The following is a 27,935-nucleotide window of genomic DNA, read 5'->3' on the forward strand; positions in this document are numbered from 1 at the left end:
TTCTCTAGAGATAAATCAGATTATGCCAGTTCTGTGCGATGTAGTAGGGAGTTGTAGTTTCCAACAGGCCATACTGTAGTTTTACATACTGTAGTTTAGCACAGAAAACTTGATAATTAACTACAATGACCATAATCCATTGCACGGCTACTTGTCCAGTCTTTTTCTTTTACGCCTGCTACATAAGGGAAAGAAGAATGCGCGATCAAGAGGGTACAGATAGAGAGCAGTTTCTTCGTGATCTAAGTGATTAATAGTTGGTATTCAGCAGTCAAAAGTATGCCTTATTTACTTGAAGAACTACACAAAATAGGTATTTTGTCAGACAGCATTGGCAGCAGCTCTATAGAGATGAGATGATGACTTAGAATGAAATAATAAAGTCTTCAAATAAAACAAATGTAATATACACAACAACTGAAATATTTTTATTAAAGTAAAGTAATGTGAATAACTGATGGTTAATAAGTGATAAGCAGTAATGGACAGTCATTACCATCATGGGACTTTTATTAATTGTTTTATTCTGTGTTGTTACAGCTTTCAACCCACATAATGCATACTGCATAGTGAAACCAAAATAATTGTTCAATAATCGAACTGAAACGGAGCCGACCTCAAAAAGCACTAATCAGCACCAGAGGACAGTGACCTAGCAGTGTGGTGCCAGGACAACAACCTCTCCCTCAACGTCAGCAAGACAAAGGAGCTGGTCGTGGACTACAGGAAATGGAGGGCTGAGCACGCCCCCATTCACATCGACGGGGCTGTAGTGGAGCGGGTCGAAAGCTTCAAGTTCCTCGGTGTCCACATCACTAAGGAATTAACATGGTCCACACACACCAACACCAACACCAACACCAACAGTCTTGAAGAGAGCACGACAACACCTCTTCCCCCTCAGGAGGCTGAAAACATTTGGCATGGGCCCTCAGATCCTCAAAAGGTTCTACAGCTGCACCATTGAGAGCATCTTGAATGGCTGCATCACCGCGGTGTCAGAGGAAGGCCCTAACAATTTTTTAAGACTCCAGCCACCCAAGACACAGACTGTTCTCTCTGCTACCGCACGGCAAGCGGTACTGATGCACCAAGTCTGGAACCAACAGGACCCTGAACAGCTTCTACCCCCAAGCCATAAAACTACTAATTAGTTACCCAAATAGCTACCCGGACTATCTGCATTGACGTATGTGATGACTCTTTTGACTCATCACATACGCTGCTGCTACTGTTTATTATCTATCCTGTTGCCTAGTCTCTTCATCCCTACCTAGATGTACATATCTACATCAATTACCTCATCAATTACCTTTTTCTTTTGTTTTTCTCTCTGCATTGTTGGGATGGGCCCTGTTTACGAAGCATTTGACAAATAAAAGTTGATTTAATTTAATTTGATTTGACACACACACACACACACACACACACACACACACACGTATTTATATAGTAATACACACATCTACACACAGTCTCCCCCTGTCCATCTCTCCCCACCCCCATACTCAGCTCTGGATCAATGGGAATCCTGTCCCTCTCGCCAGCAGCAGGAAGAACCATTCCGGCCCCACATTCCTCCGAGAGGCAGAGTGAGGGAAAGAGAGAGGGAGGGGAAGAGAGAGGGAAGAGAGGGGAGTACAGAGGGGAAAATGCAAAGAGGGGTAGGAAGAGTGAGGGAAAGAGAGGGGGGGAGTGGGAAAGGCGGAGAGGGTTAGGAGAGAGGTGAGAGAGAAAGAGAAAGCGAGGGGAAAGCAAGGGAGGGAGGGAGAGAGAAAAGGGGCGGGGGAGCAAGGAGAGGCAGAGGGCAGGGTGCAGAGACAGAGACAGAGACAGAGACGGAGACGGGGCTGAGAGGTGGGGGGAGGGGTAGAGCAGGATTTCCCCAGGAGGAAGCAGACAGAAAGGGAACCATTGTGTGTCCTACGAGGGACACCGTACACATTGATCCCTAGGAACAATCCATGGCCTGTGGGTTAGGGACCCACTCCATACAGGAGAGAACGAGGGGGAGACAGAGGTGAAGAAAGAGAGAGAGAGAGAGAGAGAGAGAGAGAGAGAGAGAGAGAGAGAGAGAGAGAGAGAGAGAGAGAGAGAGAGAGAGAGAGAGAGAGAGAGAGAGAGAGAGAGAGAAAATGAGGGGGCAAGAGAGAGATGGAGAGGGGGGAAAGGGGTTGAAGAGAAGGAGTGAGGGAAAAAGACGAGGAAGAAAGAGGGCAGGCTGGTGTACCTCTAAAACACCAATAAAGAACACCACTCACCATACCACAGAGTCTATATGGAGGCTCTATAGACACGTGTATTTTTGCCTATGTATGAATTATTGTCCCTCTCACCATTTTAGTTCTAATTGGTTGTCTAGTCTGTTTCTAGTGTCTGTGTTTGTCTGTCTGACTTTGACTGTCTAAAAGTTAATCTGTCTGCATCCTCTCCGTGTTTGTTTCTGCACTCCTCTGCATAAAATGTAAATTCTGTTATAAATGTAGATGCTAAAATAAGTCTGTCCTTAATGCAGATGGTATCTCAATACAAGTCTGTTTATCTTTCTGTCTCTAGCTGTCTTTCTATGCACTTCCCTGTCCCCCTGTCTTTCCCCCTGTCTGTACCCTTGTCTTTCCCCCTGTCTGTCCCCATCTGTCCCCCTGTCTGTCCCTCTGTCTGTACCCTTGTCTGTCCCCCTGTCTGTCCCCATCTGTCCCCCTGTCTGTCCCTCTGTCTGTACCCTTGTCTGTCCCCCTGTCTGTCCCTCTGTCTGTACCCTTGTCTGTCCCCGTCTGTCCCCCTGTCTGTCCCCCTATCTGTCCCCCTGTCTGTCCCTCTGTCTGTACCCTTGTCTGTCCCCCTGTCTGTCCCCCTGTCTGTCCCCCTGTCTGTCCCCCTATCTGTCCCCCTGTCTGTGTCAGTCTCAGTCTCAGTGCAGTCAGCCAGTCACTTACTTGGGGTGTTTGTTGAACATGACAGGGAGGAACTCATCGACAGGTAACATCTTGCTGAAGGCCTGAGCAGCCAGCAGCTTCCTGGCGCCCTGCGCTGATAGGGCATAGCCCAGTGTCCAATAGGAGTAGTCAGCCTCCACCAGGTTATTAACCCCTTCCACCGAACGCTCCGGCTGGCGCACCTGCATACGCTTACGCCCAACATAGCTACAGGAGAGAGAGAACGATAGATGGAATTAATTATACATAAGCACAAAATGTATAATTACACATCATAACAATGCTATTTGTAGACTTGTTTCTTACATGAGATCCCAGTCCAGCAGGGCCTTCTCTACTTCCTCCATGATGGTGATCATTCGCCTCTTAAACCTGGGCTCAAACCTCACGTCATCCTCCAGCACCAGCACCTTGGAAAGACCACGCTCCGCCATCTGACAACAACACAGAGAATAGGCAAGAGGTCACAAATACGCAAGAGGACACAACCACTGAGAGGATAGGGGATCTCCATCTATCGTAAGGATAGTATGGTTAGTTCAGCGTACCTGTACCCAGGTGGAGTGGTGGCTGAGGAAGCAGCCTATCTCTCCTCTGGTTAAAACACGGCCAGAGTATGGGTCCTTATAACCTGGAATCATCTCTATACCCAACGCATGCAGCTGAGAAGTGTTCAGAGCCCTGAGAGAGAGATAATATTATATACATTAAATATAATATTACGCCATTTAGCAGACGCTTTCATCCAAAGCGACTTACAGTCATGTGTGCATACATTTTTACGTATGGGTGGTCCCGGGGATCGAACCCACTACCCTGGCGTTACAAGCGCCATGCTCTACCAATTGAGCTACAGAGGACCACAGGGAAGGAGAGCGACAGAGAGAGAGAAAGAGAGAGGCAGAGAGGGATTGTGATCGATGAACAGAGAACTAATTTAAACCATAGTGTCCCATGCAGCTGTGCAGTCCTGTGGCTGTGTGTGTGTGTGTGTGTGTGTGTGTGTGTTAGTGTGAGAGACCTACTTGCCGTCCACTGCGTCAGTGAGGGTGGCCTGCAGACCCAGAGAGGCCATGGTGCTCAACATCCGCTGTCTCCTGTCCAGACGACGTTTCAGATTGATCAGGAAGATCTGATACGAAGGGAGGGAGGGAGGGAGGGAGGGAAGGAAGGGGGAGAGAGAGGGAGCAATCAGAGTAGGAAGGCAGAGTTGGAAGGAGGGGGAGAGACACGGGGGTAATGGATGAAGGAACAGAAGGAAGTAAGACCAGGAAAGGGAGGGGGAGAAATAAATGTCACATCAAAGAATGATGGATGAATTCTCAATATAAACAGTTCCTCTAAACCAGGGGTGGGCAATCATTTATGCTCGAGGGCAACATCGGGATCTCAAAACTAAGCGGAGGGACGCTGAGATTTTTTTCGGACCGATTTCTTCGGCAAAATCAATTTGCGGGCCAGAAAAAGGGCAGTTATTTGAAAACGTTTAAGTCCATTATCATTTTAGACATTCAAGAGTGGCCAGGATAGTTTTTTTTAACCCCAAATAATAATTCCCACCTCCCAAAATATGTATATATACTTAAACCTCCCCCGGGCCATATTGAATGGTCTCGCAGGCCGGATCTGTATGTTGCCCACCCCTGCTCGAAACAGTCAGGGCCAGTGTCATACTCTACCTCATCAAAGCCCATCTTGTCCTGCGGCATCTGGGGATTGTACAGGTACTCTGAGGGTGCTATGTTGTGGTCAACTGTAAATAAAGACAGAGGAGTCAAAGTTAGAGTTAATACAGAGTTAATACAGCAGAGTGGGATCAGAGAGAGTATTTCCTCTAGGCTCAAACTGGTTTATTTACCATTCTCATAAGCAGAGAGAGGCACTGTGGGAGAGCTGAGGGAGGGCGAGGAGGGGGAAGGGAGGAAGGAAAGAGAGAGAGAAATAAAGAGTTAGCAGAGAGGAAGAGGCGAAGCGAGAGGGTTTACTCTGCCCTAAGTCTGTCCACGAAAATAATACTTTTTGTATGGAGGTCAACGAGAGAGTGTCGAATTTGGTCAACAAACTTTTTTATTGCTAATTTTCTACGTGAGGCTTATTTGATCTAATAGAAGTTTCGTAATGGTTAGGTTGTTACGAATGCACTGATATAAATGGACGCAAGTGGCATTTCAGCAACTTGAAAGAAACAACTTTATATCGGAGTTGTGCCTGTTGTTCACACACATATCTGCCCTCGCATTGACTAGAATGGTCCCAACTGATCTCGCCTCCTCCAGCATTCCATCTTTGAGGACATGTATTTCCATTGTTAGAGCGGTCACTTGACTATCTTGTCAATATAATAGATCATCTTTGGAGTTAGTAAAGCACTGCAGCAGGCCTGAGACAGTTCTATAGGTAGAAAGAAGTAGTGATGGTCTATAGATACCCAAAAACTATTAACTGCAATTCTGGTGAAAAGCATCAGGTCAGGGTTAAGGATAGGTTTTGGCTTAGGCCTTAGGGTTAGGGTTAGGGTTAACTTCAGGGGTAAGGCATGGTTCAGTGTTAGTGGACCATCTGTAGGGGATTCTTTGAAGTCTGTGTTACCAGAGAGTTTGTGATGTATTGGCAGGGAGGTCAGAGAAGAGGGAGATAACAGAGATGAAGCAGCACTTTGAAGGAAAGATCAGACAAAGTAATGTAAGGTGTTTATTTTGATTTAGAGAGTAGTGTGTGTGTGTCATCTGTGTGTGTGTTTGTGTTTGTCATCAGTGTGTGTGCTTACTCATGGCCTCAGCGATGGTGTGTGTGAAGCTCTCCTTCTCATCGTCAACATTCTGCGAGGCCTTCAGAGGAACCGGCAGGAAGCCATAGTGCTCTCTGTTACACACGTACATCTGCACATCTGGAAACAAACACACAGTCACACAGAGTTCATCAAAAACACACTGATACACACATAAACCTGGACATCTGGAAACAAACACTGCTATACACAAAAACACTAACATGATCGTATCTGCGAAGTACATGCTGGTAGACAACCTACAGACTCACACAGCTAAGCATACACAATGTCTCATATAACCACAGTATTTAAAGGAAGATACAGTAAGCACAAGGATATCAACTGGAATATACAACCAATGGTCGCGCTTCCCGACTGGCCTTGGGATTTGAAGCAATCCACAGCTATTTTTTGGGAGAGGCTGGTGATCCTCTGTGGCTGAATCATGCTCTCTGGTGTAGTGTTTTGAAGGATTTTATTTGTTTTTGTGTAGACAGGAGTAGTTGTATGGTTTTGGCGAGTTCAATTCTGTTTACTTTGGAAGAGGCTTGGCCTCACCTGTCCTATTGGACTCCTATGGTTTTGTGTATAAGTAACTTAGCTACTTTAGTGTACATACATACCATGTCTACACATACGATTTCTACATGTTCCCATTCAATAACATGTACCATTTGTGGGTATTAGGGCCTCTTTTGAATGGTAACTAAGTACTCAATGTCTGACAGGTTCAATCACTCATGATCAGTATCATTCTGTGGTCACTGGTCATCATCATATGCCTTTAGCATTTCAGATGGATACAGATAGTATTGTCTCAGTTATTATCTATGCTTAGAGCACGTCAATGGTTGTATTGAATTGTTTAATGCCATAACCAATGGAGGAAACACTTAAAGAACATGGCCGTGTGTGTGTCAATGTGTGTGAGAGTTGTGTGAGCGTGAGTGTGTGTGTGTGTGTGTGTGTGTGAGAGAGAGAGAGAGAGAGAGAGAGAGAGAGAGAGAGAGAGAGAGAGAGAGAGAGAGAGAGTGAGAGATGTGAGTGAGTGTTTGACTTTATTGTGTGTAAGTGTTTGTGCATTCCTGTTATGTGTGTAATAGTTCTGCTTGTACCTTACCAATCATTAGCCACATCAAATAATTACACACATTCAGTCAAGTCATTAAGTCACACATCTGATTACCCAGCTTGCCTTGTTTCCCTCATTGTAAAACATGCCTTCTGCACAAGACATATAGAACTACTCTGAGAACTACTATAAGACACAGAACTAGCCTTATTCTCCCCTAGCTCATTTCCTGTTGGATTTGACAGATCTGAAGAAATCGCATAGGTGTAAATATTATAGCATGAGGTTCCTACAATATCCCCTGTGCCCAAATGGAAGGCTGGGTGGAGCCATAAGCACTTTGATTACACTTTTTTCATCACATCTGTGGTGGTGGTCGGGGCTAGGGTTTGTTTCTGAACCAGGCTATATGACTCTAAGCTTACACAGTTGGTGCGTGGGTGGGGTAGCTATAGTGTGAGGGCTATGTTTTACAACACATCCAATAACATGGACTAGGATGTTGTTTCTGGGCAGGATCATGGTGACCACACGTGGCGGAGTTGGAGGGATGGGGGGCGATTGGCGGTGGGGGTGTGGGTTGAACTCTGACCTGCCTGCCGGGCAGAGAAGGAGAACACCATGATGTCATCAAAGGCCCAGCTGTAGTCAGGGTGAGGGGGGTAGAAGGCCAGCTCCCCGCTGGCGTCACGCCTCAGGTCCAGCAGGAAGGTAGAGTGCACCATGGGTACAGCAAAGCAACCCAGACGCTTCCACTCCCTGATTGGCTGGTAGTCAGGGGTACGTTTGTAGTAACCCTGGGAGAGAGATGGAGAGAGAAGGAGGCAGAGAGAGATTTTAAAATGAGAAGGGCTGAGGGGTACAGATGGTCATTGGACTGACTTTAATTGTCACAGTGAAGAGGTGACAAAGAGAGTAGTGAGGTGGTCTCTATTTGGCTGTTTACCTGTGGGGTGATGCCACACCAGAAGTTAGAGTAGAGAGAGCGTGACTCCAGCATGGGAGCCACCAGAGTCAGGTTCTCAGCCATGAGCAGGTTGAGAATCTTTGGGTTGGTCAGCAGGTTATCACTGTCTGCAAACTAGATACAGAGAGAGACAGAGCAGGATACCGTATAAACGCACAGAATGTAATCGAACAAACATCTAATATTGCAGGTATACAATCTCACGCAACCGTAGACAGAGTGAAAGCAGGTATCATCATTCGCATAAAATAATGCCGCTAACTAATGTTACACTGAAATGTAACACATGTAATCTCATAGGTATATTATGAACTCTGTCTCACCAGTATGTAATCTGCCCAGCGTTCCCGTGCTGCCTTAAGAGCAGCCTGCCTCAGTTTCATCACATGGTTGAATCGGGACGGAGGCCAGTGCTTGGGCCCCCACTCATCAGTATAGGACCTGAGGACAGGACAAAGAGCTTTACTTTCAGTGTCTCATATTCACCACGCACTGATGAGCAGTGAACTTCAAAGATGTAGAAAATTAAGGAATGTGAACCAGAATAGATGGTGTGGTGAGATGCCCTGAGGCTGGGGAGAGGGTAAAGTAGACTTACTTGGGCTCCTCCATAGGTCTCCACTCCACATAGTGGTACTGGTCCTGGGCCTGCTTCAGCCACTCCCTCAGCATGGCTGTGCTGTTGTCCACACTGTGGTCTGTCGCTGCCCTGAGACACAACATAGCATGGGACACTATATTAACACAACACAATGCACAAACAAGGGAATGAAGTACCAACTCACTGTAGCCCTTTCCTGCAGTCAAATGACCAAAACCCCCTCTAGTGGCCTCATGGGTGGAGCGTTATTAATATTTTTCATTATTTCATAACTAATAAACATTATTTCAAAAAACCAGCAGAAAATCTGGTGTTTTTATGTCAAACGGTTTTGTTATATTTCAGTCTTCTGTGATGTATATAAAGTGTAATATTGTGATGCAAACTCAAAATTGAATACATTTCAACTCTATATCTGACATGATACAGGTATATACTGTATTCTATTCTACTGTGTTTTAATCAATGCCACTTCGACATTGCTCGTCCTAATATTTATATATTTCTTAATTTTATTATTTTACTGTTAGATTTGTGTATTGTTGTGAATTGCTAGATACTACTGCACTGTTGGAACTAGGAACACAAGAATATCGCTACACCCACAATAGCATCTGCTAAATATGTGTATGTGACCAATACAATTTGATTTGATTTGATTTGGCCTTCTTTTTTAAGCCCATAACCATGTGTGTGAGGTGTATATGTTTGTTTCAAAGTAGATGTATTTAAGACTGCCAAGAAACACTGTGTGACCCTGATTTAGCCCACTGCAGTATTAACAAACCGTGATGAGAGTGTCTACATAACATATCAAGGTAATGTGTCGACATGATACAGCAACATGATGATGCTGATATACTGTGTGTAGGATCAAAACACGCGCACAAACGCGCACACACACAGTGTCCTGTGTAAATCAGGTATGGCAGACAGTTTGGAACGCTATAAGGTGGAAAGGATGCAAGTACAAACCATAGAGAGTAAGAAGAACAACAAACAAACAGGCCAGAGTGTACAGTAAAGTACTGCAGCAGGAACACCTCTATCCTCCTTACACACACTGCTGCCACTGTCTGCACACCGTGCGCCTGTCCTCACACACACCTACTCTGACTCTGTCCCAGACTCATCCAGTCACACATTCACCCTCACTTTCTCACCCATGCTATCACACTATCACTTCTACAGAGTTGTAGCCTTACAGTAATGGCCTTTGGCGTTGAGAGGGTATCTATAGCATAACTTCAGCATAACCAAGTAAATCTAACCTGCTTCCCTCTCTCTCGCTCTGCATCCAATACAGTATGTGCTTAATGGGGGAAAGGTCAATAGAGAGAGAGCGAGGCTAGTGTATCTGTAGAGGTCGCTGTGCCACTGCTGGCACACACACGCACACACACACACACACACACACACACACACACTGGAGTTTTCCACTGCTTGCTGTAATATTCCTGGCCGTAACCTCGCCAGACAAACTCATACCCTACTATGTTAGAGTGCAGACAGATCAGAGATAGTAGTGTATAAACACACATTTTACAAAACCGCTGCTAACACTGTCCACCATGAGATAACACTGTAGACACAATTCATTACACACACTCAGCTCAGAGATAAAAATATTGACTTCTGTGACACACACACAGCTCCAGAGAGAGAGAGAGAGAGGGATAGACAGAGAGGGATGGAGAGAGAGAGATCTCTCAGTAGACAGTTGTGACTTCGTATTAACAGCTAGACACTAACAGATTTCCAGACAGACAGTGCCTGTCCAGCTGGAGAGAGAACGTAGGCCTGAAGGACCACAGGGGTAATCATGGGGTTAGTAACAGCCCTTTCACAACGTGTCCCAGTGTGTGTGTTCGTTCATGTTTGAGCCTGTGTGAGGAAGTATACAGTGCCTTCAGAAAGTATTCACACCCCTTGACTTTTTCCACATTTTGTTGTATTACAAAGTGGGATTAAAATGGATTTCAAAATTATAACATTTGTAAAGAATTAATGAAAAATAAAACACTAATATATCTTGATTAGATAAGTATTCAACCCCCTGAGTCAATACATGTTAGAATCACCATTGGCAGTGATTACAGCTGTGAGTCTTTCTGGGTACGTCTCTAAGAGCTTTGCACACCTGGATTGTACAATATTTGCACATTATTCATAAAAAAATTATTCAAGATCTGTCAAGTTGGTTGTTGATCATAACTAGACAGCCATTTTCAAGTCTTGTCATATATTTTCAAGCTGATTTAAGTCAAAACTGTAACTAGGCCACACAGGAACATTCAATGTTGTCTTGGTAAGCAACTCCAGTGTATACTTGGCCTTGTGTTTTAGGTTATTGTCCTGCTGAAAGGTGAGTTTGTCTCCCAGTGTCTGTTGGAAAGCAGAGTGAAACATGTTTTCCTATAGGACTTTGCCTGTAGCTCTAATCCATTTATTTGTATCATATAAACACCCTACTCCTTGCCGATGAGAAGCATACCCATAACATGATGCAGCCACCACCAGTGATGTGTTATGTTGAATTTGCCCCAAACATAATGCTTTGTATTCAGGAAATAAAGTTAATTGCTTTGCCACATTTGTTGCAGTTTTACTTTAGTACCTTATTGCAAACAGGATGCATGTTTTGGAATATTTGTATTCTGTACAGGCTTCCTTCTTTTCACAGTGTCAATTAGGTTAGTATTGTTAGTATTGTGGAGTAACTTAAAAAATCGCAGCACACCCACCCCCAAACATCTTCCCAAGGATATGTACCCATAACATGATGCAGCCACCACTATGCTTGAAAATATAGAGAGTGGTACTCAGTAATGTGTTGTTTTAGATTTGCCCCAAACATTGCAAACAGGATGCATGTTTTGGAATATTTTTATTCTGTACAGGCTTCCTTCTTTTCACTCTGTCAATTAGGTTAGTATTGTGGAGTAACTACAATGTTGTTGATCCATCCTCAGTTTTCTCCTATCACAATCATTAAACTCTGTAACTGTTTTAAAGTCACCATTGGCCTCATTGTGAAATCCCTGAACAGTTTCCTTCCTCTACGGCAACTGAGTTAGGAAGGATGCCTGTATCTTTGTATTGATATACAATTCCAAAGTGTAATTAGTAACTTCACCATGCTCAAAGGGATATTCAATGTCTGCTTCCTTTTTTTTTTTTTTTTATCTATCAATAGGTGCCCTTGTTTGCGAGGCATTAGAACACCTCCCTGGTCTTTGTGGTTGAATCTGTGTTTGAAATTCACTGCTCAACTGACGGACCTTACAGATAATTGTATTCGTGGGGTACAGAGATGAGGTAGTCATTCATAAATCATGTTAAACACTATTATTGCACACAGAGTCAGTCCATGCAACTTATTATGTGACTTGTTAAGCACATTTTTACTCCTGAACTTATTTAGGCTTGCTATAACAAAGTGGTTGAATACTTATTGACTCAAGATATTTCAGCTTTTCATTTTTAATTAATTTGTAAAAATAAATAATAATTCCACTTTGACATTATTGTGTGACAAAAAAATCTCAATTTTAAATCCAGGCTGTGACACAACAACATGTGGAGAAAGTAAAGGGATATGAAAACTTTCGGAATGCACTGTACATACATAAGTATTCAGACCCTTTGCTATGAGACTCGAAATTGAGCTCATGTGCATCCTGTTTCCATTGATCCTCCTTGAGATGTTCCTACAACTTGATTGGAGTCCACCTGTGGTAAATTCAATTGATTGGACATGATTTGGAAAGGCACACAGCTGTCTATATAAGGTCCCACAGTTGACAGTGCATGTCAGAGCAAAAACCAAGCCATGAGGTCGAAGGAATTGTCTGCAGAGCTCCGAGACAGGAATGTGTCTGTTTTTGCTTTGTCATTATGGGGTATTGTGTGTAGATTGATGAGGGGAAAAAACGATTGAATCCATTTTAGAATAAGGCTGTAACGTAACAAAATGTGGAAAAAGTCAAGGGGTCTGAATACTTTCTGAATGCACTGTACATGTTTTATGATAATGTCAGCAGTGGTTTACGTGTGTGTGTATATGTGTTTTGCAGAGAGGTCTAATGAAAGGTATTTCAAAATAGCGTGTGTGTGTTTGCACATGAATGGGTATGTGGGTGTAAGCTGTTAAGGTAAAAACACCTGACCTGGAGGTAATAAGTGGATGTGCAGTGTTTTACATGTTTTTTCAACCACAAAATGGCATATTGCTGGAGGAAATAAATGTGTTGGTACATTACTTTTTCAAATGAAAGACATAGCTCTGGGATTTGAATAGGCGTAGATCTGTGAAAAGGTCCAAAACAGAGGAGATTCCATACGTTCTGTGTATGAGAATGCGTGTATGTGCATGTGCGTGTGTGTGTATGTTTTGTGATTGCACATTCTGGAGCATGAGATTGAATTGTATTACTTTGTTCCCTTGCTATATTCCTTATAGGAGTCTGTGAGGTCACACTGACAAATATGTTAGAAGGATTGTATCTCATACCTTAAGAAAAAGTAAACCTATATAGTAAATTCCTAACCATGCTCAATAAAACACAGACAAACAAACAGATGACCACACTAAGGTTACATTTCCACATTCCCCACTAAAATGCTAACGTTTTCATATCTGGCCACAATTCCAGGAGGAGCCTATTCAACCATATAGCAGTTGAAGGTTTCTGACTGTTCTTCATTCTTCACTAAGCCCCTCTGAGCCTTAACACACAGCTCTGTAATATAATATAAGTGCAGTGTAATATTTTCCATTACGGAAGCAACATCTAATTTTGACTTATGTAAGATTACAGTTGGCCGTGTGTGTGTGTGAGGGGGGGGGGGGGGGGGCTGTATCGGCAGAGGATAGGCACACAGCCCGAGGTGTCTATCTTTCACCTTTGTGTCTCTTCGTTCAGTTTTTTTAGGCGAATCTCCATCATTCCATCTCCTCTCTCCATCTCGTATTCCACACATGCATGTCCTGTTTCAGGGAGGATTTATCCTTTCCAGGCCTCTCAATTTCCTCTCCCCAGCCAGGGAGGGTACAGAGCAGCAGCTTGAGTCCCTGTGTGTCCCCTGTCTCCCAGGCTGCCTGGTCATCCCCACATCCCCCTAACCACAGTCACATGCACCGCAGCCAAGCCTGAAAGTCAATGGCAATGATGTGTGAATGGAAAGAATGAATGCGCTTGTGGGATACTGTGTATATCTATACAAAAAAAAAGTGTATTCATAAGTGCACATAGTGGCAGTGTATTAGCGCTTCTGTGCATGTGTGTGTACTGTACGTGTAAGAGAGAGTGTTAAAGTGTCAACTCCTGCTGAGTTTTAAAGGTGTTTAACCCTTTACACTAGTGGGAATTGGTCTATATGGATAGGGCTAAATATAAATGTTCCTGACAGAACAAATATGAAATGCAGAAGTATGGTAGCAATTACAAGGGAACAGTTTGGAGATGATGAGAAAATTATTAGACCAAAGTTGAGGACACAAGAGTTCACCTGACATAAGACTGAATCCAAACATTACACTGTTGATTTATATGTGCATTTTACATTTACTGTACTTTTCGCCGTATATGTTGATAACGAAATCTGAAAATACTCTGGATATATTCAGTAACATGATAAGAATATTCCTGGAAAATGTGTGGTAGGTGAAACATAAGACAAAAAAATGACAAGGGTTTGAGTGAGGACTAACTGGTGTCTCCAAATGGCCACACACCTCTCCAAAGTGTGAACAGTTCCTAAGTAATTTAAATGCAAAGTCTTCAACTATAAGGTGCTTTTATGAGCTCTCCTAGCTTTGTTGTTGAGGAACTAGAGCAAGCACACTTGTAGTTGTTTTGTTTGGAACACAACACTATCCCTGCCATCACAGAATTATTGTTTACGCAAATCTCAATCTGGGTCAGATGGACATAATTTCAAAGCTTGTTCTATTGCCAACATGACTAGCTACGTTTTAAATACGATCTTACAGTGTTAGGCTTTCACCAGGCAATTCAAAGAAGCAGATCATAATTTTGGTCTGCATAGAAAGGAGTCATGAGTTCATTCAGGTGCGTGTTCCATGGCAAATTTTCTTCACAATAGTTGTTCAGAACAACCCAGGGTATGACGCCATGTCATCTTCTGTACATCAAACATAGTGATCATAAACATTGACGCTGTATATGACATGAGTTTTATTATATGGAAATGTGAAGTGTTTGGCTTGATTGTATGACATCAAAGCAGTATTTATTATAATCCTCAACGTCAAGTTTTTTCAAATACATCAAGTCCTCTTAATTTACAGCATTTCCCTCACTCAGACAACAAAACATTTGCAAAAGTTGCCCAATTAGCGGTAGGGATGGGGGGCAACTTCTTGTCACATGGGGTGATCAAGTTCAGAACTGCCGTCAGTCAAAACCCATACAGAGCTGTGAAGCGCAGAGCCTGAGCTCTGACGTAATTTATAGCATTTTACTGTACAGCTTCTCTGTGACCAAATCTGCCATTTTTAACCCGTATACGAGTACGAGTGTAAAGGGTTAACAATCCAGGCTTTGGGGGTTTGGACTGGACACTGGTCCCCCCTTCCTCCCTCCTTCTTTTCACTCATCCCTCACTTTATTCATCCACTCTGCCCTCTTGGAAGTTTCCAGTAACTCTCCGGCTCATTATCTTCAGGCCTGGAGCGCTGCGTCTCTACTTTCTTTCTTTATGATCTGCATCTGGACAACACATGCTCCTAGGTTCACCTACACATCCTTCCCCTCTCTCTCTCCATCCCTCTCTCCTTTATCTATGGGTCCCACCTGGACTGGCTATACCATCATCAGTGAGGAGGGTGTGATTAGCTGACAGTGAGAGTGATCAATGGGAGGGGTCAGGGGACAGAAGGGTCACACCTGGTCCAAAAACACTCAACAAACACTTCAGTGAAAGTTACGATGCCTAAAATCCTTCTACTGTATCTGGATTGGATATGCCCTCTTACCGTAGCTAGTGTTAACAGATATACATCACTCTATCTAAATTGTGTGTGTGTCTATTAAGTCTGCAGTAGCCCCCCCCCCCCCCTCCCCAGGCTGACGTGGCTGCAGCAATGCATGCTGGCCTGGCAGGGAAGGGGAGGGGATGAATGAGATGGCAGGGAAGGGGAGGGGTTGAGTGAGACCTTCTAGCCGAATTCCTCAGAACATTCACAGTCAACACAGGACAGAATGGCTCATGCTCCTCCCCCTTAGAGCCTATAAAACACCCCATCTTACCACATCCTCACACAACCTGACCTATCATGACTTATCCATACACACTCTCAGTCAGGCCAAACAAGGTAACTTGCAAATCTGTCAGAAGAATCTCTGTGTTGTTGACCTCTGGGCTACCACACATACCTTCTACACACATAAATCCCTTTCATCCATAAATTCACACTGTCAATTTCGACACACATTGAATGCCTTGATACCTAACATGTCATTTCCCACACTTAGTCACTCACATGAAATACACAGACAGCTTTGAAACATACACTGAGTGTACAAAACATTAAGAACACCTTCCTAATAATGAGTTGCACCCCCCCTTTTGCCCTCAGAACAGCCTCGATTTGTTGGGGCATGGACTCTACAATGTGTCGAAAGCGTTCCACAGGGATGCTGGCCCATGTTGACTCCAATGCTTCCCACAGTTGTGTGAAGTTGGCTGGATGTTCTTTGGGTGGTGGACCATTCTTGATACACAATGGGAAACTGTTGAGTGTGAAAAACCCAGCAGCGTTGCAGTTCTTGACACAAACCGATGCGCCTGGCACCTACTACCATACCCCATTCACCCTCTGAATGGCACACATACACAATCCATGTCTCATTTGTCTCAATGCTTAAAAATCCTTCTTTAACCTTTCTCCTTCCCTTCATATCACTGATTGAAGTGGATTTAACAAGTGATATCAATAAGGGATCATAGCTTTCACCTGGATTCACCTGGTCAGTCTATGTCATGGAAAAAGCAATCACTTTGTTTATAAAGGAAAATGAGAAAGACAGATAGAGAGATAGAGAGAGAGAGAGAGAGAGAGAGAGAGAGAGAGAGAGAGAGAGAGAGAGAGAGAGAGAGACAGGAAGGATAGAAGAGGGATGGGTAGAGAGTGAGAGAGAGACAGGAAGGATAGAAGAGGGATGGGTAAAGTGAGAGAGAGAGAGAGACAGGAAGGATAGAAGAGGGATGGGTAGAGAGTGAGAGAGACAGGAAGGATAGAAGAGGGATGGGTAGAGAGTGAGAGAGAGAGAGACAGGAAGGATAGAAGAGGGATGGGTAGAGAGTGAGAGAGACAGGAAGGATAGAAGAGGGATGGGTAGAGAGAGAGAGAGACAGGAAGGATAGAAGAGGGATGGGTAGAGAGTGAGAGAGAGAGAGAGAGACAGGAAGGATAGAAGAGGGATGGGTAGAGAGTGAGAGAGAGACAGGAAGGATAGAAGAGGGATGGGTAGAGAGTGAGAGAGCATGAACAGCAGTAGTAAAGTGTGTCTCAGGATGATGACACACAGTCAGGCAGACTGGACTAAAATTATATTTCCTCTGTGACAACATGAGCTCCTCCGCCACTGTTGAATAAATAGCTGTCCTGTCATCATAACATCCCTCAAAACACTTCACGATCCCCACCTCCATCTCTCTCACTCTCTCTCTCTCTTTCTTTATCTGTTACAAAACATCCCTCAAAACCCTTTACCTGACACAACATACCTCCCCACCTTTCTTTCTTTCTTTCTTTCTTTCTTTCTTTCTTTCTTTCTTTCTTTCTTTCTTTCTTTCTTTCTTTCTTTCTTTCTTTCTTTCTTTCTTTCTTTCTTTCTTTCTTTCTTTCTTTCTTTCTCTCTCTCTCTCGCACTCTCTCTCTCTCGCTCTCTCTCTCTCTCTCTCTTTCTCTCCTGCTAAGGTATTTTCCTGTCTTTCTGAAAAGAAATGAACTACTTTGTCTGGATGGCAGTCTATTTCAGCATTGGCCAGATCCATTGTTGCTGGGCTGCCTCTGGAACTATTAGGCAAGAGACAATCACTTCCATGCTATGTAACAGGCCCTTCTAACTGAGCACTCTGCTCTGTTTCAGCTCTCCTTTGGGGATTCACTGACACTAACATATGGCCCGGGATGTTCTGAGTACAGCCACAACTCCTGGCAGGGGACATGGAGCTGTTTTCTCTGATGTCAGACACAGGTCTGGGAACAGTCCCATCTCCTTTCAGGTTTTATGATGGAACCACTGGCTGAGTATTAACACTCCTAAGGTAAGAATGGTGTGTGTAAATCATATCAGGAGTGTGTGTGTTCGTGTTCTGTTGAGTGAGTTAGAAGGTGGTATGGATTATGTTGTGTGAATCAAGGAGTTCCTGTGTCACTGTGCTACTGCCTAAGCACAAGTCTGGCCCAAGGCGATGGGAAAATTGGTATGGGATTGGGAATGGGAACCAGAAGGAGAGGCAGGGTACTGGCCAGCTGAGTAGAAACAGACACACACACCACCACCACATGCAGACCCCAACGGACTGACCCTGGGCCAGAGCACTGGGGATAATCAAACACACACTCACATACCAGCCATGTGCCAGTGATATGATCTAATGCACATGAAAGAGAGGGAGAGGGAGAGAGAGAGAGAGAGAGAGAGAGAGAGAGAGAGAGAGACAGAGAGAGAGAGACAGAGAGAGAGAGAGAGAGAGAGAGAGAGAGAGAGAGAGAGAGAGAGAGAGAGAGAAAACTCACTACTCTGTGGAGTCCAGCAGCTGATACTCGCTGCGGCGGCTGTAGCAGACACGGAGGCCTGGGTCGGAAGATGAGATAGACAGAGAAACCAAGAGAGAACAAATCTGATATAATCATTTACATTCAAAAAAGCCCGAATTGCCTGCTTCAATTCCAACAAAATCTTTTCCTGTCTTCAAAAATGTCAAAGGATCTCCTGACATGATCAAAAATACATCAACCAGGGCCCTCCTCCCCAGACCTGACAGAAGAATTAGAACCATGAGATACACCTCCAGATCCCACACTGCTATCAGGCCTAAGGTGACACACTTGCACTCAAAGGTGGATCAAGTTTCTACACTCCCAGCAAGATTCTACACAGCACAACATAATTCTGGGAGTTGGAATATAGTGTAGATCAGAGGAAATAGTTGGTTATTGAACTGCTACTTAGCTTTCAATGTTGTAATCCGGTAGAAAGGGAGCTCTTTGGAAGCAAGGGTCGTGTTGGCATTGGCAACAATTTCTGGTTTATCCTTTACTATAATGGCATTAGACTCATTATACTTCTGAAGAAGATCCGCCTGGTTAAAGGTGCATCTGCTATCTCCCCACTGAAGGATGGGACTCTGAGATATGGAATAGAGATAATCCCATCCTTGTAAAGAACAAATCGGAACCAGAGTCTGAATCACAGCACACCATCATCCTGTAAAAGCTGACAGTGAGTGATATACAATGCATTCGGAAAATATTCAGACCCCTTGACTTTTTCCACATTTTGTTACGTTACAGTCTTATTCTAAAATGAATTAAATCAATTTTTTTCCTCATCAATCTACACACAATACCCCATAATGACAAAGCAAAAACAGGTTTTTAGAAATGTAAGCACATTTATAAAGAACAAAAACCTGAAATACCACATTTACATAAGTATTCAGACCCTTTACTCAGTACTTTGTTGAAGCACCTTTGGCAGCGATTACAGCCTCGAGTCTTCTTGGGTATGACGCTACAAGCTTGGCACACCTGTATTTGGGGAGTTTCTCCCATTCTTCTCTGCAGATTCTCTCAAGCTCTGTCATGTTGGATTGGGAGTGTCGCTGCACAGCTATTTTCGGTCCCTCCAGAGATGTTAGATCGGGTTCAATGTAAAAGTTCAAGTCCGGGCTTTGGCTGGGCCATTCAAGGACATTCAGAGACTTGTCCCGAAGCCACTCCTACGTTTTCTTGGCTGTGCGCTTAGGGTCGTTGTCCTGTTGGAAGGTGAACCTTCGCACCAGTCTGAGGTCCTGAGCAGGTTTTCATCAAGGATCTCACTGTACTTTGGTCCATTCTTCTTTCCCTCGATCCTGACTAGTCTCCCAGTCCCTGCTGCTAAAAACATCCCCACAGCATGATGCTGCCACCACCATGCTTCACCGGAGGGATGGTGCCAGGTTTCCTCCAGACGTGACGCTTGGCATTCAGGCCAAAGAGTTCAATCTTGGTTTCATCAGACAAGAGAATCTTGTTTCTCATGGTTGGAGAGTCTTTAGTTGCCTTTTGGCAAACTCCAAGCGGGCTGTCATGTGCCTTTTACTGAGGAGTGGCTTCCGTCTGGCCACTCTTCCATAAAGGCCTGATTGGTGGAGTGCGGCAGAGATGGTTGTCCTTCTGGAAGGTTCTCCCATCTCCACAGAGGAACTCTGGAGCTCTGTCAGAGTGACCATCGGGTTCTTGGTCACCTCCCTGACCAAGGCCCTTCTCCCCCGATTGCTCAGTTTGGCCGGGCGGCCAGCTCTAGGAATAGTCTAGGTGGTTCCAAACTTCTTCCATTTCAGAATGATGGAGGACACTGTGTTCTTGGGGACCTTCAATGCTGCAGACATTTTTTTGTAGCCTTCCCCAGATCTGTGCCTCGAAACAATCCTGTTTCGGAGCTCTACGGACAGTTCCTTCGACCTCATGGCTTTGTTTTTGCTCTGACATGCACTGTCAACTGTGGGACCTTATATAGACAGGTGTGTGCCTTGACTCGAGGCATACCCAAGAAGACTCGATGCTGTAATCGCTGCCAAAGGTGCTTCAGCAAAGTACTGAGTAAAGGGTCTGAATACCTATGTAAATGTGATATTTCAGTTGTTGTGTTTTTATACATTTGCACACATTTCTAAAAAACTGTTTTTGCTTTGTCATTATGGAGTATTGTGTGTATATTTATGAGGGGGAAAAAATATATATATAAAAATATTGATTTAATTCATTTTAGAATAAGACTGTAACGTAACAAAATGTGGAAAAAGTAAAGGGGTCTGAATACTTTCCGAATGCACTGTATATCTCACATCATGTCCTTTAGGATGTTGTTGGTAACTACTGGAATTTGTCTGTGCTAACAACACTAGTATACATAAGGTCTAAGGCCACATATGGTTTAGATGGTACTCTCTATCATTAAACAATTCTATGTGGTTCAGAATTTTTCTTTGTGGTTCAGACATCTTGGTGTGTGCATTGTGCAGTATGCTATGTTATATGATACTCTAATATGGGGAGTATAGAAACAACAAGGAATTCTTTGTTATTATGTCACATCAATACAGTTCATTCCGGGAACAGCTTCTGTTGTCTTGTCACAGTCCTGACATGCTCTATGTCGAAACACATCGACAAATCATCTCTCCCTCCAGTTCACCACCTGGTAAAGCACTTCCAATAAACAGCCCACAGACCTAGCTCCAGGCTACTGAGTTACTCCTGAACGCTGCCCCAAAGATGAGTTCAGCCTTTCCCTCCAGTCACAACACATAGTCATGACCTGGGGACCAATCACATGGCTGAGTTACATTCCATCAACCAATCACTGGCCTGGGTCCAGGCCCCGTGTCCAGTCGTTGGCCTGCAGCCAGCTCAATGTTGTCCTGGGGGCAGAGGAGGGAGGGGAGGGGGGAGGGTACACTGTTTGAGCATGGATGGAATGTGGGTTCACTTACTAACCTGCTCAGTGCCCCTGGGTAATTCTCAACACAAGCCTGCCAACCACCCTGCCTCCGCCCCCTGTCTACCTCTTTTGCCTAATAACCATTCCCTGCATTCTTTCACAGCACAGTGTGAGTCTTTCTCACCTCTCTCTCAGTCCTCTCTGTCAGACTCAGACACGTCCATTTGCTTTTCAGACTACGAAAGATTTCTGTGTAGAGTGTGTTATCCCATCTGTTCTCTGTCTTTATCATACACACAGACTGCCCTTCCTCCAGCCATGACCCAGTTGAAACTCTCATGTGCCCCTACGTACACACATGCACGCACACACACAAACACACACATGAACAGCGACAGTCTCCGTGTCGCAGAGGAAGGACAGGGAGAACTGAAAGGTGAGCAGTGTACAAGCTCTACCCGTCAGCCCCAATACAAACACACTCACACAGCCTTGGGCCCTGCCGCCCAGTAATCAGCCACTGGCACTGGGTCTATGGCCAGCACACATTTAATAACAAATCGTAATTCTACCATTCTGTGGCTTTTCACTGCCTCTCTCTTTATATAGGTTGTATAATATAATAATATGCCATTTAGCAGACATTTTATCCAAAGCGACTTACAGTCATGTGCATGGCGTTATAAGCGCCATGCTCTACCAATTGAGCTACAGAGGACCACATTGAGCTACAGAGGACCACATTGAGCTACAGAGGACCACATTGAGCTACAGAGGACCACATTGAGCTACAGAGGACCACATTGAGCTACAGAGGACCACATTGAGCTACAGAGGACCAGTATAACCACTGTTGTTTATGTTTATACAATACATATACTGTATATTTCTACATTTGAAAACCAATTCCCATGGGACCTTGTTACACTTCAGATCCAATAAGGATACCAACATTTTGACATTTGTTGCGTTTTATATTACTTTTACAAAACGGTTGTACAAGTATCGGAGGAGGCTATTGGCTCATGCATCCCAATTAAATGCACAGCAACAGTGAGAATGGATTTTCCTCTCTCTTGTATAAGTACAGACACACCACCTATCAACACTGAGATTTGAGGCAACTTTTGAGAAACACTGATGTCTAGTTTTCTACTCAGTTTGACTCTGGCAGATTCACATACTTCAAAAACTCGTCTTTATGGTACAGTCATTATCAACACTGAACATCTAGGCTGCTCAACCACCCAATAAATGTCTCTTTGCCAAACACTTCTCATTGGCAATCAGTATTGAGAGCATGCAGAGATATACTGAGACCTTTATAGTCTCCTGTAGCTCAGTTGGTAGAGCATGGCGATTGCAACACCAGGGTTGTGGGTTCGTTTCCCACGGGGGGCCAGTATGAAAAATGTATGCACTCACTAACTGTTAGTCGCTCTGGATAAGAGCGTCTGCTAAATGACTAAAATGTAAAATTGGTTCAGACTCAGAGGAAGTTTACAGACAGACATTTGACTGCAGCAGGCAGATCCTATAGGGCAGGGGTGGGCAACAAACGGCCCTCGCGCCAAAAATGGAATTCAGCTAAAAATTAGTTTAATTTAGGAAATATGTTCCCAGATATTCCCACAAATTAAAAAAATAGATACAGTGTATGTGATCGTGTCTCAATGTACAGTAATCAAGGTATGAAAAGATTGTTATTTTCAAATACAATCTCTTTTTGGGCTTAGTTGTGGTCAATTTGCAGTGTACAAATTATTATAATTATGCTCCAGTCCCCAGACCATCCACGGCTGAATGTAGTTGCCTACCCCTACTATAGGGTCTGCAGCTTCTATAGATCTGACTGTGCTGTGTGGACACAATGTTCCACAGCTGGTTCCACCCCCAAACTACGCTGGGACATTTCTTCTCTCCCTCAATTACTTTGCTCACTCAAACTCAAACTGTATGGCTGTCAGAAAGTTATGGAGGGAAGAGTAGCGCTGAAGAGAGGGGCAGAAAGGAGGTTATATCATGTAGTGGTAGATATGACAGAATCTGTGACAGATAATGTTTCAATGTGCTTTATGCTGTCATGGAAGATGTAGTCAGGTGAACATCACTGTGTACTGTACTGTGCCTGTTTAAGTCAGGTACAGTACACTATCAGTACACTGTACACTGTACACTGTACTGAATCAGAACATTCCTGTGGAAAATCGAAATGGCTCTACATGATAAAGTCTGGGGAAGATTCATAAGACAAAGTTTCAGGCTCAACTGAGCAGAGGCCTGCTTCAAACGGAACCATAGACACCATAAGGTGCTTTTCCACTGAGACTTACCCCCACATCAGTGGGTCTGCAATGTTTTATGTTAATGTAGGCTCTCGTGTAATTGTGTTTCCATCAGGAGTGTGGCACTAAAGCCTTATGGCGAGCAGAATCAACAACCTCTGCATCTTTCAAGACAGTTGCCTTGTGAGAAGGTGTTAAGGTTCACAGTTAGTAAATGCAAGCTGAAAAGGGCTGGACTTGGCCCCAAGTCAGGGCAAGTCCACCGGAGCTATGGTCCATCGAGACACGGGTGCCAGTCTGCATAGATGGAAACAGAAAGGTCTAAGTCTTTTGGTTAAAACACCAGGGTAGATCATTATGTTTGTGTGTGTGTTGGAAAGTGGTCTCAATGAGAAACAGACATACATAAAGCTGCAAACAAAAGCAAGCTGTGAAAGGATGAGTGGAAAACAAAAGACAAAAGCATCCCACGGGCCTTGACTCCAATTCTGGTAGAAACAGAGAAAACGCATTAAACTATAAAGTCCTTCTTAAAAATTTCCATTTGCAACAAAATAGGGCATTCTCCACATGTGATGGGCATTCTCCACATGCTTGTGCACTGACTTTCTCTGTCCCTGTAGACTAGTCATCCAGACCCTCCGTCTCTCCCGTGATTCTCTCCACAGCACTTTACGCATGACTTCCTCAGTGCGCTGAGCACCCACCTTTTGTGCCGCTGTCAGAGCCGATCAGTGACTACTCTCTCCCCATCTCCAGGCAGGCTGCCTGCTTGCCATGCCTTATTACTGCAATCATGATCCTCAAACTGTAACTGCAGGGGCGGATTGGCCATATAGCAATTCTGCCCCCGTGCCCTCGCTGAGGCCTGCTGCTGTGATGAGCAAGCCACTCTCCTCTCCCCCATGTGCCTGAGAGAGATCGTATAACATTTTAAAAAGCAATTGGGGGAAAAAGACAGCTTTGGAAGCATCGTCCCCTCGGGCCTCCTGTAGCGTTGGTAGAGCATGGCGCTTGCAACACCAGGGTTATGGGTTCGATTCCCACGGGGGGCCAGTATGAAAAATGTATGCACTCACTATCTGTAAGTCGCTCTGGATAAGCTAAATCACTAAAATGTAAAATGTCCCCGTCAAAGAGAGGAGGCTCTCAGCTTTCTGTAGGTATGATTTGTATTTCTCAATATTCAGCTCAATACCAACTATTTTACAACAAAGATATTTGATATGGCTTTCAGATATGGAGCAGCGCGCGTGCGAAATGTGCACCTGCCATTGCGAGGGCATAGACCTATAGGTCTCATGGGTAGTAGCCTACAACTGCAACGTTTTTTTAGGACATAAGATTTACTGTTGGATGAATACATGGCTACTAGCAGTGGGTATTATATTTAGAGTTTGTCATGTGTTAGTTTCCACTTCCTCAGGTGTTGAACCCCAAATTAATTAGCCTTATGATATTAGTTAGTGCACATAAAGATGTATGTAATTCATCTCTATAAAAAAAGGACATTTCTTATTTTGACAGCAAAATACAGCAACTACTGTGTAGTCTAATTGTCAAACAAAATTCATGACAATCACTGGATTAGGTTGCACATCAAAGTATCTTGAAACTTGCATTCCTGCTTGGACATAAAACTACTTATTTATTGAATACCTCAGTAGTGTATTTATTATACTTCTTAATAAAGTACTATGAATTACTTTATAAGATGATAACTCATGGGCTGGTGCCACCAACTGTAAAAGTTAGTGGCACCAGAGACACTAGGGGAAAATGTTAGTCTGGAGCCCTGTAACAGTAATGAACACTTAAGGGGTCCACATGCTTCCTGTGACGTGGTGAGGTTGGACCCAGGAGCAGAGAAGAGACCAGACGAGGAATCAGTGGTTAAGGATAAACATAATACTTTACTGAGAAACGGTAACCGAAGGATCACAGTAACACGGGAAAAACAACAAACACTAAGGGGACTGGTCCTTACCAGCTTGAGACGGGAGACATGGAAGGATGGACAGACCCTCATAGACCTGGGAAGCTGGAGACAATAGGTGACCGGGTTGATGCGACTCAGGATCTTGAATGGTCCTATGTAGCGTGGAGCGAGCTTCCGCAAGTCCACCTTTAAGGGAAGACCACAGTTGGACAGCCACACCCGTTTACCCGGTCGGGGGCGGCAGTGTGTTATTAGCATATTCCTCCCAGATGAGGAACTTGCTCCAGTTGATGGCCTGAGTGGAGACGAAACAGCGGAGGAACTTCTCCAGCTCCTGGTTGGCCTGCTCAGTTTGCCCATTTGACTGTGGGTGGAATCCCGAGGAGAGACTCACCGACGCCCCCAACAGGGAGCAGAAGGCTTTCCAATACCATGCGACGAACTGGGGCCCATGATCTGAGACAATGTCCTGGGGAAGTCTGTGTAGTCGAAAGACATGGGTAATCATGAGATCAGCTGTCTCCTTCTCCGAGGGCAACTTGGGTAAGGCGATGAAATGGGCTGCCTTGGAGAACAGATCGACAGCCACCAGGATAGTGGTAAGCCCTTGGGATAAAGTCTACGGACAGGTGGGACCAGGGCCAGCTGGGGATAGGCAGAGGTTGGAGCAACCCAGCCGGTCGATGTCGTGAGGACTTGCTTTGGGCACAGGTGTAACAAGCCGCAACAAAGGATCTCACATCCTCAATCATGTTGGGCAACCAGAATTTCCAACTCAGGAACTCCAGTGTCCAATTAACCCCAGGATGCCCAGTTAATTTAGAGGAGTGTCCCCATTGTAGTACTTGAGAACAGGCTGATTGCAGAACATAAAGTCTGTTAGTGGGACCCCCCTCTCCCCCCCAAGTATCAGGTTCTCGGGTCTGGACTTGTGGTACCGGGGTCTCAATACTCCCTACCACAGGAGTCACAATGCGGGAGCTGGGGATGATGGGCTCAGAGTCCCTATCCACGTTAGAGACATCGTGTTGACGGGACAGGGCGTCTGCTTTCTGATTCTTGGATCCCGGGCGATAGGCTAGAGTGAAGTTGAACCTGTTAGAAAACAGCGCCCACCTAGCCTGGTGAGCGTTCAACCTCTTGGCTTCTTGAATGGAGACCAAGTTCTTATGGTCCGTCCAGATCACGAAAGGATGAGGTGCCCCCTCCAACCAGTGTCTCCACCCCTCAAGGGCCCACTTGACTGCCAAGAGCTCCTGGTTGCCTACATCTTAGTTGCGTTCCGCTGGCGAGAACCCCTTGGAAAGAAAAGCACATGGGTGCAGTTTCTTGTCCCCCTCGTTCCGCTGTGAAAGGACCACCCCTGCTCCGGTGTCCGAGGCGTCCACCTCTACCACGAAGGGACGAGTAGGATCAGGATGAACAAGGATTGGTCCGGAGGTGAAACGTCCCTTGAGCTCCACGAATGCCCTGTCTGCCTCGGGGGTCCAGCCAAAACGGATCTGAGACTTGCGGGTTAAGGCCGTGAAAGGCGCTGCCACTGCACCAAAGTTACGTATAAAACGCCTGTAAAAATTGGCAAACCCGAGGAACCGCTGGACTTGTTTGAGTGAGGCGGGATGGGGCCAGTCGGTGAACGCCTTAACCTTTTATTTATTTATTTTATTTCACTTTTATTTAACCAGGTAAGCCATTTGAGAACAAGTTCTCATTTACAACTGCGACCTGGCCAAGATAAAGCAAAGCAGTGCGATAAAAACAACATCACAGAGTTACATATGGGGTAAAAAAAACATAAAGTCAAAAAATATATATACTACAGAAAATATATATACAGTGTATGCAAATGTAGCAAGTTATGGAGGTAAGGCAATAAATAGGCTATAGTGCAAAATAATTACAATTAGTATTAACACTGGAATGCTAGATGTGCAAGAGATTATGTGCAAATAGAGATACTGGGGTGCAAAAGAGCAAAATAAATAACAATATAGGGATGAGGTAGTTGGGTGGGCTAATTTCAGATAGGCTGTGTACAGGTGCAGTGATCGGTAAGGTGCTCTGACAACTGATGCTTAAAGTTAGTGAGGGAGATAAGAGTCTCCAGCTTCAGAGATTTTTGCAATTCGTTCCAGTCATTGGCAGCAGAGAACTGGAAGGAATGGCGGCCAAAGGAGGTGTTGGCTTTGGGGATGACCAGTGAGATATACCTGCTGGAGCGCAGACTACGGGTGGGTGCTGCTATGGTGACCAATGAGCTAAGATAAGGCGGGGATTTGCCTAGCAGTGATTTATAGATGGCCTGGAGCCAGTGGGTTTGACGACGAACATGTAGTGAGGACCAGCCAACAAGAGCGTACAGGTCACAGTGGTGGGTAGTGTATGGGGCTTTGGAGACAAAACGGATGGCACTGTGATAGACTACATCCAATTTGCTGAGTAGAGTGTTGGAGGCTATTTTGTAAATGACATCGCCGAAGTCAAGGATCGGTAGGATAGTCAGTTTTACGAGGGCATGTTTGGCAGCATGAGTGAAGGAGGCTTTGTTGCGAAATAGGAAGCCGATTCTAGATTTAACTTCGGATTGGAGATTCTTAATGTGAGTCTGGAAGGAGAGTTTACAGTCTAACCAGACACCTAGGTATTTGTAGTTGTCCACATACTCTAGGTCAGACCCGTCGAGAG

The 27,935-nt window shown here is 44.5% G+C and overlaps 1 protein-coding gene across 1 annotated transcript in view; it reads right to left on the minus strand.

Moving 5' to 3' along the window:
* Positions 1-2,932: 2,932 nt before the first annotated feature.
* Positions 2,933-27,935, minus strand: part of LOC311131549 (procollagen galactosyltransferase 2-like) — a gene marked incomplete at its 3' end in the record, with an annotated part of 30,164 nt that continues 5,161 nt past the window's right edge. The window contains exons 2-11 of the mRNA XM_084164596.1: positions 8,344-8,454; positions 8,069-8,186; positions 7,725-7,859; positions 7,371-7,575; positions 5,704-5,823; positions 4,616-4,689; positions 3,962-4,068; positions 3,485-3,617; positions 3,243-3,370; positions 2,933-3,143 (exon numbers count right to left, since the gene is read on the minus strand). Coding sequence (XP_084020722.1) covers positions 2,933-3,143; positions 3,243-3,370; positions 3,485-3,617; positions 3,962-4,068; positions 4,616-4,689; positions 5,704-5,823; positions 7,371-7,575; positions 7,725-7,859; positions 8,069-8,186; positions 8,344-8,454 — 1,342 coding nt within the window. The remainder of the gene's footprint in view (positions 3,144-3,242; positions 3,371-3,484; positions 3,618-3,961; positions 4,069-4,615; positions 4,690-5,703; positions 5,824-7,370; positions 7,576-7,724; positions 7,860-8,068; positions 8,187-8,343; positions 8,455-27,935) is intronic.

Source organism: Coregonus lavaretus, assembly GCF_964263955.1.
Source record: "Coregonus lavaretus genome assembly, chromosome: 6".
Classification (NCBI taxonomy): domain Eukaryota; kingdom Metazoa; phylum Chordata; class Actinopteri; order Salmoniformes; family Salmonidae; genus Coregonus; species Coregonus lavaretus.